Source organism: Wolffia australiana, chromosome 5, assembly GCF_029677425.1.
Source record: "Wolffia australiana isolate 7733 chromosome 5, ASM2967742v1".
In the NCBI taxonomy this organism is placed as follows: domain Eukaryota; kingdom Viridiplantae; phylum Streptophyta; class Magnoliopsida; order Alismatales; family Araceae; genus Wolffia; species Wolffia australiana.
This window is the reverse complement of record NC_135839.1, coordinates 17,329,994-17,343,956: the sequence shown is the minus strand read 5'-3', so window position 1 is coordinate 17,343,956 and position 13,963 is coordinate 17,329,994. Positions and strand designations below refer to the sequence as shown.

The 13,963-nt window shown below is 46.0% G+C and overlaps 2 protein-coding genes across 10 annotated transcripts; both read left to right on the top strand.

The window, feature by feature from the left end:
* Nucleotides 1-403: 403 nt before the first annotated feature.
* LOC144703855 (uncharacterized protein C3F10.06c-like) lies at nt 404-1,626 on the top strand. Of its 4 annotated transcripts, none has more exons than XM_078576128.1 (3): nt 404-877; nt 960-1,111; nt 1,171-1,626. In XM_078576128.1, the coding sequence occupies exons 1-3, from the start codon at nt 574-576 to the stop codon at nt 1,273-1,275; spliced, it is 561 nt and encodes a 186-aa protein (XP_078432254.1). In that variant the 5' UTR covers nt 404-573; the 3' UTR covers nt 1,276-1,626. The 4 variants fall into 4 exon arrangements, 3 of the variants coding, with proteins under 3 accessions (XP_078432254.1, XP_078432255.1, XP_078432256.1); XR_013581651.1 differs by having other exon boundaries at nt 452-877; nt 965-1,111; nt 1,236-1,476; XM_078576129.1 differs by having other exon boundaries at nt 452-877; nt 1,236-1,625.
* Nucleotides 1,627-5,371: 3,745 nt separating this feature from the next.
* LOC144703588 (elongation factor 2-like) lies at nt 5,372-9,669 on the top strand. 6 transcript variants are annotated; one of them, XR_013581560.1, is made up of 5 exons: nt 5,372-5,408; nt 6,387-6,444; nt 6,538-6,622; nt 6,804-9,379; nt 9,448-9,669. XR_013581560.1 is itself a non-coding variant. In XM_078575789.1 (4 exons), the coding sequence occupies exons 2-4, from the start codon at nt 6,442-6,444 to the stop codon at nt 9,212-9,214; spliced, it is 2,499 nt and encodes an 832-aa protein (XP_078431915.1). In that variant the 5' UTR covers nt 5,376-5,434; nt 6,387-6,441; the 3' UTR covers nt 9,215-9,371. The 6 variants fall into 6 exon arrangements, 3 of the variants coding, with proteins under 3 accessions (XP_078431915.1, XP_078431916.1, XP_078431914.1); XR_013581562.1 differs by having other exon boundaries at nt 5,382-6,444; nt 6,804-9,216; nt 9,318-9,379; XR_013581561.1 differs by lacking the exon at nt 5,372-5,408 and adding an exon at nt 5,449-5,467.
* The last annotated feature ends 4,294 nt before the right edge of the window (nt 9,670-13,963 follow it).

Below are 13,963 nucleotides of genomic sequence, written 5' to 3'. Positions count from 1 at the left end.
TACGCCGTTCCCCCTTCCCGTCTCTTATTTTTTGCAGTACGTCCTCGTTTTTGCCTCCACCGCGCTCGGGTTAGACATAGGTGAGCGAGACAGGCGAGTGAAAATCTACGTCTTATTGAGCGTCCTACCCAGTCTGGTACGAGTCGGCTCGCCCGTCGCGTGCGGGCTACCTCCGGCGGGAGGCATCCCGTTCGGCGCCGTAGCGACCTCGCCCATCTGGACGAGGGTCAGAAGGTCCCCTTACCCGTCTCCGGGCGACCCCGTCAATCCCAGGACGTCGGCTTCCCTCTGTTCGTCGGCAGCTGCACGTACTACACCCCTCCCGGGTCATTTTCATCGTAGCTCGCCTTCGCAGGATTCCCGTGCCCGACGAACCCTCGAGCATTCATCGCGCACCGACACGATCTCGCCACCGAGCATCTTCTCTCGGTGACGGCCGGACCTCGTCTCGGACGTGGTCCTGCATCAATCCCGTTCCCCCCGTCAGAAATCGTCATCATTTCTCTACTCCAACAAGCCTAACATCACAAACTAGAGGAGGGAGAAAAAAGACCATAGAGGAAGAGCGGAGCAATGGCGGCGGCGCCGGAGGACTTGGCGTTGGGGTCGCTGAGCATCTACAAGGCGTCGAGGAGTATCAAGCGCAGAGAAAGCTCTCTCCTTTACAACGCTCTCCGTTCAACCTTCGAAGATTCAATCTTCGTGGCGGAGATCGCCCAACTGTGGCCGGACCTCCCTCTCCTCGCCAACCTCCGATGTGGGCTCTGGTACTCCTCTCGCTTCCACACAACCTGCTACTTCAAGTCCACCGACGGCCACAACAACAATTGGTCTTTCAGCACGTCTCGCCTCAATCTCCACGTCGCTACCCTCGCCGGTATTTCCATCGACTTTGGTTGTTTCTACCGGATCAAACCGAGTTAAAGATTGATTCTTTTCCCTGTGAATTCCATGGGAAGGGCAGAGAGGCGGCTGCCTGATTGTGGACTCTACCCGCAAGGGAAAGCGCTTCCCTGACAGCATGTCCAAGACCATACCCATCTGGGCTTGCGTTCTCAATCGAGCCATTGCCAATCGATTACGCACGAAAAACCCAAAAAATATCCCCACTGTGAGTTCTTCCCCCTCTCTTTTCTCTCTTCTTGTCACCACTCACCATTCATTATTCAGATTCAAGTGCCCACCACTATGCCAGAAAATGAAGCAATGACGTTGCTTCTCTTCTTAACATCTAGGCAAGATATTAGTCTCTACTTCTCTTCCAAGATGGATTAATACGGCCCAGAATCACAACGTGTTACCTCTGGATTCCAAACCTGCAACTTGTCCTTTGATATCATGTTAAGATTCAACTGCAGAAAAAATCTTCAGAATCACGACTGTAGAACTGAAGATATTATCAATGACACACATGTGAATTCAAGAGAACATACCTCATTCCATGGAGATCTTGATATTAAGAGGTAGTCTATTGAGTCAAGAGGAAAAATCCTCAAGTCTCAAGAACAACCGGATATCTGAAAGAAAACCATGCCCTGCGACTCAAGAACTGGCCTTATCCTCATTATGCAACATCGCCTTGGCCACCAAACTCAATGAATATCTTAATCCCAATCATCATAATGAACACCAACAGGCAAATTAGGTGTGTATATTTGAGGTTGTTGTAAACTTTATTTTTTTTAAATAAAAATTTCTTTTAATCAAAACTCACTCAAATATGTATTATGGGAGTGAGGTCATCTCCACAGGCACTAACGTTTAAAGATAGTTCTAATAATTGGGTTAGGGTTAGGGAAGTAAGATGATGAGTTAAGTAATAATAGAAATTAAGTATATAGTTGAGTAAGAGAAGTTATAAAGTAATAATAGTGAAGATTGTGAAAGTATCAAAGATATGTAATTAGTAGGTGGGAGCAAGTAAATAAAGGAAGAAATATTTTAAGATAGGTAGTGCAAGAATTATTTTTAGAGTTTTAATTAAGATGTAAGGTTTTATGTAAGATGGAAGAGATATATAATAATGAGGGAAAATAAGATTGAGATAGGTAGTGAACAGGGAATCCTATTTCAGTAAGATATAAGATGGCGATGATAATAGGAAAGGTTATAAGAATTAGGATTTTACAAGGTCGGAGAGAAATATAATAATGAAGGATAGTAAGATTTAGGTAGGTAGTGAACATGGAATCTTATTTTAGTAAGATATAAGGTGATAATAACAATAGGAAAGGGATAAGAATTTGGATTTATAGGGTTATATATAAAATAGGAGAGAGATATTATAATGACAGATATTACTATTTAGGTAGACAGTGAATAGCAAATCCTATTTTAGTAAGATATAAGGTGGCGATGAAAATATGAAAGGTGGTAAGAATTAGGATAGATAAGATTATATGTAAGATAGCAGGGGGATATAATAATGAGGGATATTAATATTCAGGTAGGTAGTGAATAGGAAATCCTATTTTAGTGAGATATAAGATGGGGATGAGAATAGGAAAGATGATAAGAATTAGGGTTATATAAGATTATATGTAAGATAGGAGAGACATATAATAATGAGGGATATTAAGATTCAGGTAGGTAGTGAGTAGGGAATCCTATTTGAATAAGATATAAGATGGCGATGATAATAAGAAAGATGATAAAAATTGGAATAGACAGGCAAAAGATTTAAAGTAGAGAAATATTTATGTATGCTAAGAGCTAAAGATCAATGAAGTAGAGAAATATTTATATATGGTAAGAGTTTAAGATTAAGAGAGATAGTGGACAATAACTTGTACTTTTAGAAGAGATTAATTAATTAGATAGAGAGGGAGACGATTAGAGAAGATAAAACGAATATGATTACTTAAGAGATTAACATTTATATGATAGATTACAGTGACAGACTATGCTTTATATATGTATATATATTGAATACATTATGTTTTGTATTTTTTATAAGATAAAATTGAAATAAAAGTAGTATAATATTGGGAAACTTCTGGAGCTTGAAACATGTTCAATAGAATGCCTTAATGAGGACACAATATGAAATTCTGATCAAATCCACTCCAACTCTAATAGAAATAAAATTTATTTAATCTACTATTTTCAGAAGTTAAATTTCATCCAAATCAAACCAAGAAAGTCCATATCTGCCCTGATGTGAAGAACATGGGGTGAGGGAGCTAATTGCCACCTCATAATCTTGATGTGGATCCCCTCTGTGCATGTGTGGATCTTCGTCTTCGTTGACCCTATTTGGCAGCATCTAGAAGTCCCTATGCTTCTCAAAGGCTTTCATGACCTGGGACAGCCGCAGAAATGGCTGAAAGGGTCCGCCATATTATTCTTAGAGCAACAAGATATATGGAAATTGGGAATCAAATTTAGGCTTTAAAGGGTTGAGAGAGAACCTCTCTCGACCCTCCCATGAATATACTCCGATTAACGGATCTTCCAGGACCATTGGATCGGTTTACTTTCTCCCATTGCTGGCATACACTCTCTGGCTGATGGGGATAACGGCCAGGGGGTGGGCAAAGACATATTTAACCCTCATTCATCCGATCTCAACAGTAATGGTTCAATGATTGCAATTAAGTTTCAACCATGGATCCATTCCTCATGGTGTACCTCTCCTCCAATTCATCCTTTCCGTTAGTCACCCTTTTAGTGGCTGGCTCTCTGGTTGCTTTGTCGGGAGGGCCCACTGTCCTCGTTGGTGACAGCCCATGAACCCGAAACAAGGAAAAATGAAATAAAGATAAGTGTTTTCTTATTTAAATGTCACCATCTGATCCTCGTTATGAAGATGGGCATCTGTGCTTAAGTCCACCAATTTTAAAATGGGCCTCGTATGACACAAGCTTGGGGTCGGGTTGGCTCAAAGCCACTCATTGTGTTTTCTTGTTTTTTTATTAAATGAGCCTAGGTTGGGCCATGAAAGAAGTTAGTAAGAGGCTATCCTATATCTAAAAATTATAAAAGAAAAACTGTTATATAAATTTTGAGAGAAGTAATAGATTGAATAAATTATAATTTTCCCCTCTCCCTGTGCATGCACTCTGTTCTGGATCACTCAAATGTGGGATTTATGTGGCCCTTGTGCTTCTATTGGGTGTTATTGCTTGTGCACCAGTGCTGGCTAGCTGCAGATGGTTTGAGTGCTCAGTGCTTGCCAGCATACGGCTGGCTTGAGTGCGGTTGTGCCTAGCTCAGCCGCTGGTGCTTTGGCGCCTATATTTTCCTTTTTAAATTTAAATTCATATCCCTTGAAAATAATCATGGTAAAACATACTTTGAACGAAAATGAATGGCCCTATAAATTATTGAAAGTTCTATTAAAAATGCCTTTCCAATGAAATGGCCCAATGAATGCATCAAGTGATAATATACCAAAATGAAGATAATATTAATCAAGTGACGCCAAAATGGCCTTAAAATATGTAGGATTTGATGCCTCATTTTGGGTTCATCACTTGCCATCACTACGAGATATCTGAGTTTGGTTCAAGATACTGAACAAGGTGATTGAGTGGCCACTGGCCAGTGATCATTAATAATGCTTGTAAAATTTTACCTAAATTAATGCGCAACCTAAATTAGGTAGGTTCTCATCTCAATACTATTGTGTTGATTCACTCACTAGTAATTAATTAAAAGTAGAAAAAATATTACCATTTTTTTTTGGAAATTTAAGCAAAGGTCTAAATTCTTGTAAAATAACACATCATATGGACTAGAAACAGGATAAACGCATGCTCTAACAACATAATAATTCGTTAATCTTTAGCTTATTGTAATTTTGGATCAGGCATGCTATGTGCTTCCTTGGTTTTACATGTTCCGTGGCCCGTTTCTGTTTTAATTTCGTTTGTCTTTGAACAGGGTCACATTCTTGAATAGACAAATATTCCTTGGTTTTCACTTATTTATTTATCTCATCTAGAAACACATGACTGAAATAATCGAATTTTAGAATTTAGAATGTGTACTTTTACTCAAAATAACACTATTTTATTTCAATGGATCTCCATGGTATGTACTTTCCGGACTCGCCTGATCGGATATAAAAAAATATTTAATTGGTCAAAGGCCGGACTCACCCGGCGGATATAAAAAATATTTAACTGGTCAAAGGCCCAACCGACAAACTAGGCCTCTAAGAAAGTCATCTATTCTCTGGATGAAGCAGGCTCACCAAACGCAAGCTACAATGAACCGTAGGAAGTCCCCTTATCGTGTTACGGCAGGCTACGGGAAGTTGCGAGTTGATCCAATGTCATGTAAACTCGAGTACTTATGATGTTCCGCGACGTATACGACCGTCTTATCAATGGTATATATTTAATATACCAGATTCGCCTCTGCTGGAAACGAGCAGCTGTTCTGCTGCAACCATTTTCTGCACGGTGAGGCGTATATCGCACCTCCCGGGGTATTCTTATCCGTTTCGTTCTAATCGTGTTCGGTTCGTTCATCTTTTAGCAGGCTTTGCTGATGTATTCAAATCATTCTCTAGATTTTTGTTTCCGCTTCATTTCAATTACAACCGGTTTCCGATCTTCTGACTCCGCTCTATCGAACGCCAATAATCCAGATCTCGTTTTCCGCGTTGTTTCTTGCATGAGCTTTTTTGCGGTTCCTTGTTTTTTTCGCTCATTTCTGGATGATTCCTGTTACTTTTTAATGAACTCTAATAGAATTCAGCGGAGCGCTTAATTTTCTATCAGCAGTCCATCAGATTTGTGTTTATACTTGAGTAATATGCTTGAGGCTTCGCCTTCGATTTGTTACTAAGCTTCAATTACTCATGCCCGACATACGTAATTTGTTACTTATCGCATCTTTTTGGACTGTACATTGGCTTTCGTTTATTTAACAACTCATTGTAGACATATTTTTTTGATAGACCAAGCTGCAACACTTTGTTAATTCGTTGTCTTTCTCGTTCTGAGTGATTGTTGGGTATGAACACTTGCGGAAGCGTATTTGGACTTGAATACATGCAGAATATATCGTTGTCAGCCTCACCATCAAGAGGACACTCTTCAAATGCAGAGAGAGAGAGAGAGAGACAGAGACAGAGAGAGACAGAGAGACAGAGAGAGAGAGAGAGAGAGAGAGAGAGAGAGAGAAATGGCCTTTGAATAGTCACAAATCATGGCAGTAGTGGAGTAGTGGCCCCCTCACAAAATAAGAACGATCCTAGAAGATAGGGACAATCCCAAAAGTTAGCCACGATCCAAGAAAATAGGAAAGGTCATATTTTCTAGGACCTGCCACAGGAGTGCCACATAACTTATGTAGTACAACGTAACCAGTTGTCGGGTTGGGGGATTTCAGACATTCCAACAGTGAGTATATGATTGTAAACTTTTTTCTCGCAGGAAGCAAAGGCTTTTAGAAGATTGATACCCAGAGTGATCATCCAACCTAGCGAAAATGGTACGAGTAATATCTTGGGGTTCTCGATTCACCTGCGGCCGTGAAAAGCATTGAACCTTGACACGCGCTCCTTCTTTTATCTTGCGCTTCCAGGTGAAGTTTACGGCCGAAGAGCTTCGCAGGATCATGGACACGAAACACAATATCAGGAATATATCCGTGGTTTCTCATGACCACAGTACTTCCTCCTCTAATATGATTACTTGTATTTATTTATTTATTTCCGTTTAAGTTTGGTTTTTAGTTATCTTCTGTTCGACGCAAGCAGTCAGAGGAGACAGTACTTGGTTTCCCTTTCTGATAAAATACAGACATAAGTAAAAGAAATTGAATTGTAATTCGTTTCTATTTGGCCACAGGCAAGTCTACTCTCATTGATTCCCTTGTGGCGGCCGCGGGTACTAGTGCCCAGGAAGTTGCCGGGGACGTGAGCATGACTGAAACCCGCCAGGACGAAGCTGAGCGTGGGGAATTCAAGTCCGCTGGAATATCTCTCTTCTATGAAATGGAAGATGAATCTTTAAAGAACTTCAAGGGAGAAAGATCCGGCAACGAGTATTTGATCAACATCGTCCACTCTCCCGGGCACGTTGAATTAGCAGCCGAGGACAAAGTCTCTCTGCGTATTACCGATGGAGCACTCGTGGTGGTGGACTTTATCGGAGGCTTGACTATCCAGACTGAATCAGGGCTACGACAGGCTCTGGAAGAGAGTATCAAGCCCGTTCTGGTCGTCAACAACATGGACCGATGCATCCTGGAGTTTGAGGTCCCAGGCGAAGATGCTTACCAAAATTTCAAGAGTATCATTGAGAGAGCCAACGTCATTATAGCCACATACGAGAACGACTTTCTCAGAGACGTGCAAGTGTACCCGGAGAAGGGGACCGTCGCCTTCTCTTCCTGTTCGCACGGATGGGCCTTCACGCTGACCAGCTTTGCCAAGATGTACGCTGCCAAGTTCGGCGTGGACGAGACCAAGATGATCAAGAAGCTCTGGGGAGAGAACTACTTCGACCGAAAGACTAAGAAGTGGACCACCGAGAACACAGGCTCTCAGACTTGCAAGAGGGGATTCGTCCAGTTCTGTTACGAGCCCATCCAGCAGATCCTAGCCGTCTGCATGGCAAACCAAAAGGACAAACTGTGGCCCAACCTCGAGCGGCTCAACGTGACCTTGAAGCCGGAGGAGAAGGAGCTGACGGGTGAGGCGCTGATGAAACACGTCATTCAGGCCTGGCTGCCTGCCGGCAAGGCTCTTCTGGAGATGACGATCTTCCACCTTCCTTCCCCGTCCCAGGCCCAGAAGTACCGTGTGGAGAACCTGTACGAAGGCCATCTAGAGGACATCTACGCCAAGGCCATTAGGAACTGCGACCCCGACGGCCCGCTGATGCTCTACGTCTCGAGGATGATTCCGGCCTCGGACAAGGGCCGGTTCTTCGCCCTCGGTCGAGTCTTTTCCGGAAGGGTGTCCGCGAGCATGAAGGTCAGGATCATCGGGCCTAACCTCATGACGAGCGTTCAGAGCACAGTCATCTGGATGGGCAAGAGGCTGGAGTCCGTGGAAGACGTGCCGTGCGGGAACATCGTAGCCTTGGGGGGTCTGGACCAGTTCATCAGCAAGAACGCCACCCTGACCGACGAGACCGCGACCGGCGCGAACAGGATCCGAGCCATGAAGTTCGCCGCTTCGCCGGTGCTCCTCGCGGAGGTGAAGTGCAAGATCGTGTCCGACCTGCCCAAGCTGGTGGAGGGTCTGAAGCGGCTGGCCCAGTCAGACCCGATGGTGGTCTGCACCACGGAGGAGTCGGGCCAGCACATCGTCGCCGGCGTCAGCGAGTCGCACCTGAAGATCTGCCTCAGAGACTTGCGAGAGGATTTTATGGACGGCGCCGAGATCATCGCCTCGGACCCCGTGGTGTCGTTCAGGGAGACTGTGCAGGAGAAGTCATGCAGGGTGGTGATGAGCAAGTCCCTCAACAAGCACAACAGGCTGTACATGGAGGCGCGGCCCATGGAGGACGGGCTGGCGGAGGCCATCGACGAGGGCCGCATCGGCCCGAGGGACGACCCCAAGGTCCGTTCCAAGATCCTGGCGGAGGAGTTCGGCTGGGACAAGGACCTCGCCAAGAAGATCTGGTGCTTTGGCCCCGAGACCACCGGCCCCAACATGCTCGTCGACAAGTGTAAGGGCGTCCAGTACCTGGACGAAGTCAAGGACCCAGTGGTGGCCGGATTCCAGTGGGCGTCCAAGGAGGGCGCCATAGCCGGAGAGAACATGCGTGGGATCTGCTTCGAGCTCTGCGACGTGGTGCTCCACGCCGACGCCGTCCACCGCGGCGTCGACCAGATCATCCCCGCCGTCCGCCGCGCGATGTGCGCCTCCCAGCTCACGGCCACGCCTCGCCTGCTGGAGCCCTTCTACCTCGTCGAAATCCGTACGCCGGAGAAGTGCCTCGGCGCCATCTACAGCGTGTTCAGCCAGAGGGGGGGATATCAGATCGAGGAGTCGCAGCTCCCCGGCTCGCCGCTCTTCATCGTGAAGGCCGTCGTCCCCGTGATCAATGCCCTCGGGCTCGGGGGGGCCATCCACGCCATCAGCTCCGGCCAAGCCTTCGCTCTTTCCGTCTTCGACCACTGGGACGTGTGGAACTCAGACCCTCTGGAGGCCGGGTCTAAGGCCGCCGCCATCGTCGCCGACGTCCGCAAGCGCAAAGGTCTCAAGGACCAGATCACCCCGCTCTCCGAGTACGAGAACGAGCTCTGAGCGTGAGCTCCCTTCCCTTTTCGTCTCCTCTTCGTTATTTCCTTACTCGTGATTGCTTTTAGAAGAAATACTATGTAGCGTCATGAACTTTTACATTTGTCAGCAAGGCATCAGGATCTTTTTGTCATGTTCAAAAAATAGCACGCGCCAACAAGAAGACGCCAGGTGGACGTCTTCTTTTTTTTTGCCAGCCACGGTCAACTTGCTGACATGGATTCCACCGTGGTAGCCAGGTGGACTCCACGCCGTCCGTTGCCGCCGCTGCCCGTCGCGGGGGGCCGCCGCCGCCGCCCGTCTCTGGCCGCCGTCGTCGGCGCCCATCTCCGGCCGCCCTGGCCGTCGCCGGCCCCCGTCTGCGGCCGCCGCCGCGCGTCGCTATCTCTATCTCTCTATCTATCCATCTCTCTCAATCTCTCTCTCTCTCTCTATCTCTGTCTCCTGGCGGATATAAAGAGTATGTGAACATCCCGTCATCTACTCTCTCTCTCGTGAAAAATCGATTTGCTCTCGCGCGTCAACGCCGCATCATCTTCTCTCTCGTGAAAAATCGAACGAAATACCAAGGAGAAAAATCCAGGTAGGCTGAAAGGTCGAACGAAGGGAATCCTCACAGAACTGGAAGGTCAGGAGTAAGACACGTTACGGGAAATCCTCTCTCTCGCTCTACCTCTTCCTGTTCCCTTTAGATGGTCGCTTTCTGGTCGGGGAAAGAGGGGGAATGAGAAAGCTTCTCCTGTTCTGTGAGGAAGAGGAAGAGGAAGAGGAAGAGCTTCAACTGTTCAATGAGGGGGAATGAGGAAGAGGTAGAGCGAGAGAGAAGATTTTCCGTAGCGTGTCTTACTCCTGACCTTCCAGTTCTGTGAGGATTCCCTTCGTTCGACCTTTCAGCCTACCTGGATTTTTCTCCTTGGTATTTCGTTTGAATTTTCACGAGAGAGAAGATGATGCGGCGTTGACGCGCCAGAGCAAATCGATTTTTCACGAGAGAGAGAGAAGATGACGGGATGTTCACATACTCTTTATATCCGCCAGGAGACAGAGATAGAGAGAGAGAGAGAGAGATTGAGAGAGATGGATACATAGAGAGATAGAGATAGCGACGCACGGCGGCGGCCGCAGACGGGCGCCGGAGACGGGCGCCGCCGACGGCGGAGGCGGCCGGAGACGGGCGCCAACGACGGTGGAGGCGGCCGGAGTTGGGCACTGACGGCGGCGGCGCCCGGCGACGGGCGGCGGCGCCCGGCGACAGGCGGCGGTGGCCGGCCGGAGACGGGTGGCGGCGGCCAGAGACAGGCGGCGGCCCCCCGTGACGGGCAGCGGCGGCAACGGCCGGCGTGGAGTCCACCTGGCGTGGATGCCATCATGGAGTCCACCTGGCTACTGATAACCCAAAAATAGGGGTAAAATTATGCGGTTTTTAGCCCTTGTTGTTGTAAATTTTAGCTTATACAATAAAATTTATAAAACCTCACTTAAGATGCACATGATGAGTGAAGGTATCGTCCAAGGGAGGCTAGTAAGGAGTTCAATTTGATGATTTTCTATAATTAAGACCACTTAATCTTCAATGAGGAGCAATTTAACCTAATTGGAAAGAATATTGAGAAAGGGAGGTAGAGTAGATGAGAAGAGTAGAAGAATTTAGGGGACTCTAAGTTGAATTAGTTGACCCTAAGAAGAGGATCAAGGAATTCACTTTAGAGGGAATTAAGAAGAAGGTTTTTACTTGGTTTGTTTGTTTTGCAGATTAACTAAGTCAGAACTGATTACAACACTATTTGATAAAGATAAAAGAAACTAAAGTTTTAATGCCCTAGAATTCAAAGTTAAATTTTTTTAGAGTTTTTTTTCTTTGGGAGTGCAGTTGAATGCCTAGTTAAATCCCTCAATTTTTCCTCTCAATCCTAATCAGGGCTTGTACATGCCGCTCAAGCCAAGCGATTTAGAAATTCAGATCAGAATCAAGAAGAAGAAACAAGAAATTGAACTAATTTCATTCATAATGCAACAAAATTCAAATACAATGAAGGGAAATGTACCAAACAAGTTGATCCAGGTTGGGACTCCTCTCTGTCTTGCAGCTGTGATAGAGAACCATCAAGAATGACCCCTCCCTCTCGAAATTCGGCTTTTATACCTAGGTAAAATGGAATAAATTACCATTTTACCCCTAATTAGTAATTAAATTTATCTATCAGTGCAGGCTTGATCTCAATGATCCAACCATAGATAGAAAGAGGGGATCAAAATGAGCAAATCCATAAAAAAATCATTTCAAACGGACTTTTGGATCAAAAGTTATGAATAAATGAATTTAAACCAATATTAGCCATTGGATTTAAACTCATTTATTCATATTTATATTTTTTTTCCACGCGCCAAAGTGTCCTCTATTGATTGGCCGACGACTCTTCAACTCCTCCAAGCGCGCACATCCTTGGCGCGCCACGTACCCCCCTGGCAAAAAATAAAAACAAAAAGAGTTGTCAAACGGCGCATTTGGAATCCGTTTCGATACGCACATACACGTGCGTTTCTTCATCTCTCTGTCCATTTATACTTTGCCACGTCACCGCCCATACACGCGCATTGTATGCGCTGCGCGGGCGGTGACTTTACCTCCCAGCGCTGGCTCTCATTACACGTCGTCGGATTATCATTCGACGGCTACGATGAGGCCACGTCAATCGGACGGAGGCTTCCTTGCAATTTTGTAAGAAGACCCTTCTGAATTTCTGGAATCACCGTATGACTTCGCCCACAAGTAATTGCGCATATACCCTTTGCGCACTCTCTCTCCTCTGCTTTTTTTCCTAAAACATTAAAACAATTAATAAAACATTTGCAATAAAACCCTTAAACTTTTTAAATCACATCTTTACGTCTGCAGTCACGACCAAGAGCTGTTTTGAGGGTCTTTTTGCAACGAAACTTTGCGAAGAGGCCCTTCAAAGTTCGAAAATGATATAAATACTTTTTTTCTCTTATAAATATACCTTTTTTCCTTAGAATAAATACATTTCCTCTTCAAATAAATCTCAGAAAAATCCTAAAAATTCGTAAAAAATTCTAGAAAATTCTAAAAAATTCATTAATTCATCCCCAAACTGATAAATCTCGAAATGAAATATTAAACTTGCCATTTTCATTCAAAAATAGTTATTTCAAGCTCCAATAAATCCTTTAAAATTCATAGAATTAACAGAAAATTAGGGAAAAATCAGAAATCACTTAAAAACAATATTTTCATGTAAATATATGATAACAACCCCATTTTAAGCTCTTTAAATGCATAAAATTGTGCTAATAACATGAAATAAAGACCGAATTTAGGGTGTTCTCAGGTGCTACGCCATGCACCATCATTCATAGTGTCAGGTGGTTGTTGATCGATGCTTGTATTAAGCTCAACTACCTCCACTTACCATTAATACATCCAGTATTATGTAGCGCAAAAGATGCACACTGAGGGTCATGAAGTGAGCTGAAGTATACACTTGGGAAAATAGCTCAACACCTGGAATTCCAAGTACACTAGTTTGTGTTCATTGTAAATCGTAGGATCACATAAGATGGGATATTCATGCCATCATTAGTATATTCTCAACCCAAACCAACTTGGACTCTTTAATTCCATTATCATACATGAGGGACTACCATTGATATAAGTATGCGGGGATGATAACATGGATACAATAATAAATAGTTAAACGCCTAGATGTTATCATCATTTTATCTATTTCATTTAAAGACTGGATGTTATCATTTATTTGACACATCGTATCATTCATTCATAAACACGACATTATGATTTTGACGTAGGACGACTACGGGGTAGGCGAGGAAGGGCGAGACGACAAGATGTAAGGGCTAAGGGTAGCATGGGTGTGTGAGGGATAAAACAATCCACAGAAATTCACGGCCGGATTCGGATTTAAAACCGATGAAAATCTGGTGGTGCAGCTCCGACCATTTCGAGGGTGGGAGTACTGTCTTCCCCCACCGCGACGATGCCTAAGCACCGAAATCAATACCCGAATTCGTGTCGCGAGGAAACACTCGAGAAAGAGGGAGAAGAAGTAGAAAATTCAAACCAAATCTAATTCTGACGGCGGTGGAAACTTCTCGAGAAAACACTAAACGAGGAACACTTCGACACCAAAGAGTTCAGGCGTACCTCGGCACCGTAGTGCGTGAAGAGGTTGCGGGAAATTCTGATCGTGACGGAGCTGGGCGAATCCAGGCATTGAGCGGCCCACTGGACGAGGACGATGCTGGGCGTTCTGGGCATTGAACGGCCCTGGTTGAGTGCAGATGTCGTGGTCGCAGAGTCAAGCGTGGGCGAACACCCGCGCGCTTCGCGCGCGTGGCCCGAAATGTCGGACGGCGTCGACGACGACCGTCGGCCTGGGACGCTCTGGGCGACGGCTTAGGACGTGCGTTGGGCGGCCTTGGGAGGCCTTGGACGGCCCTGGCAGGGGCGGCCTTGGGCGGACCTGATCGGCCTGGCTAGGGCGGCCCTTGGGCAGCCTGTGAGGGCGGCCAAGGGGGCGGCCTAGGGTGCCCTTGGGTGGCCTGAGAGGGCGGCCCTTAGGCGACCTGGGTGGGCGGCCCCTGGGCGGCCTGGGAGTGCGACCAAGGGCGGCCTCGGGCGGCCAAGGAGGGTGGCCAAGGGGTAGTCACGGGGTGGCCTGGGGCGGCCCTGGGCGGGTCTGGCGGTCTGGCTGGGGCGGCCCCTGGGCGGCCTGT

What these genes read in the sequence shown, in the direction of transcription:
- LOC144703855 (XM_078576128.1), top strand. Translation starts at nt 574, where the DNA reads ATGGCGGCGGCGCCGGAGGACTTGGCGTTGGGGTCGCTGAGCATCTAC. An exon ending in CCACGTCGCTACCCTCGCCG is followed by an intron (nt 878 to 959) that starts GTATTTCCATCG and finishes TTCCATGGGAAG; the next exon opens with GGCAGAGAGGCGGCTGCCTG. An exon ending in ACCCAAAAAATATCCCCACT is followed by an intron (nt 1,112 to 1,170) that starts GTGAGTTCTTCC and finishes TTCATTATTCAG; the next exon opens with ATTCAAGTGCCCACCACTAT.
- LOC144703588 (XM_078575790.1), top strand. An exon ending in CGTGGTTTCTCATGACCACA is followed by an intron (nt 6,623 to 6,803) that starts GTACTTCCTCCT and finishes ATTTGGCCACAG; the next exon opens with GCAAGTCTACTCTCATTGAT.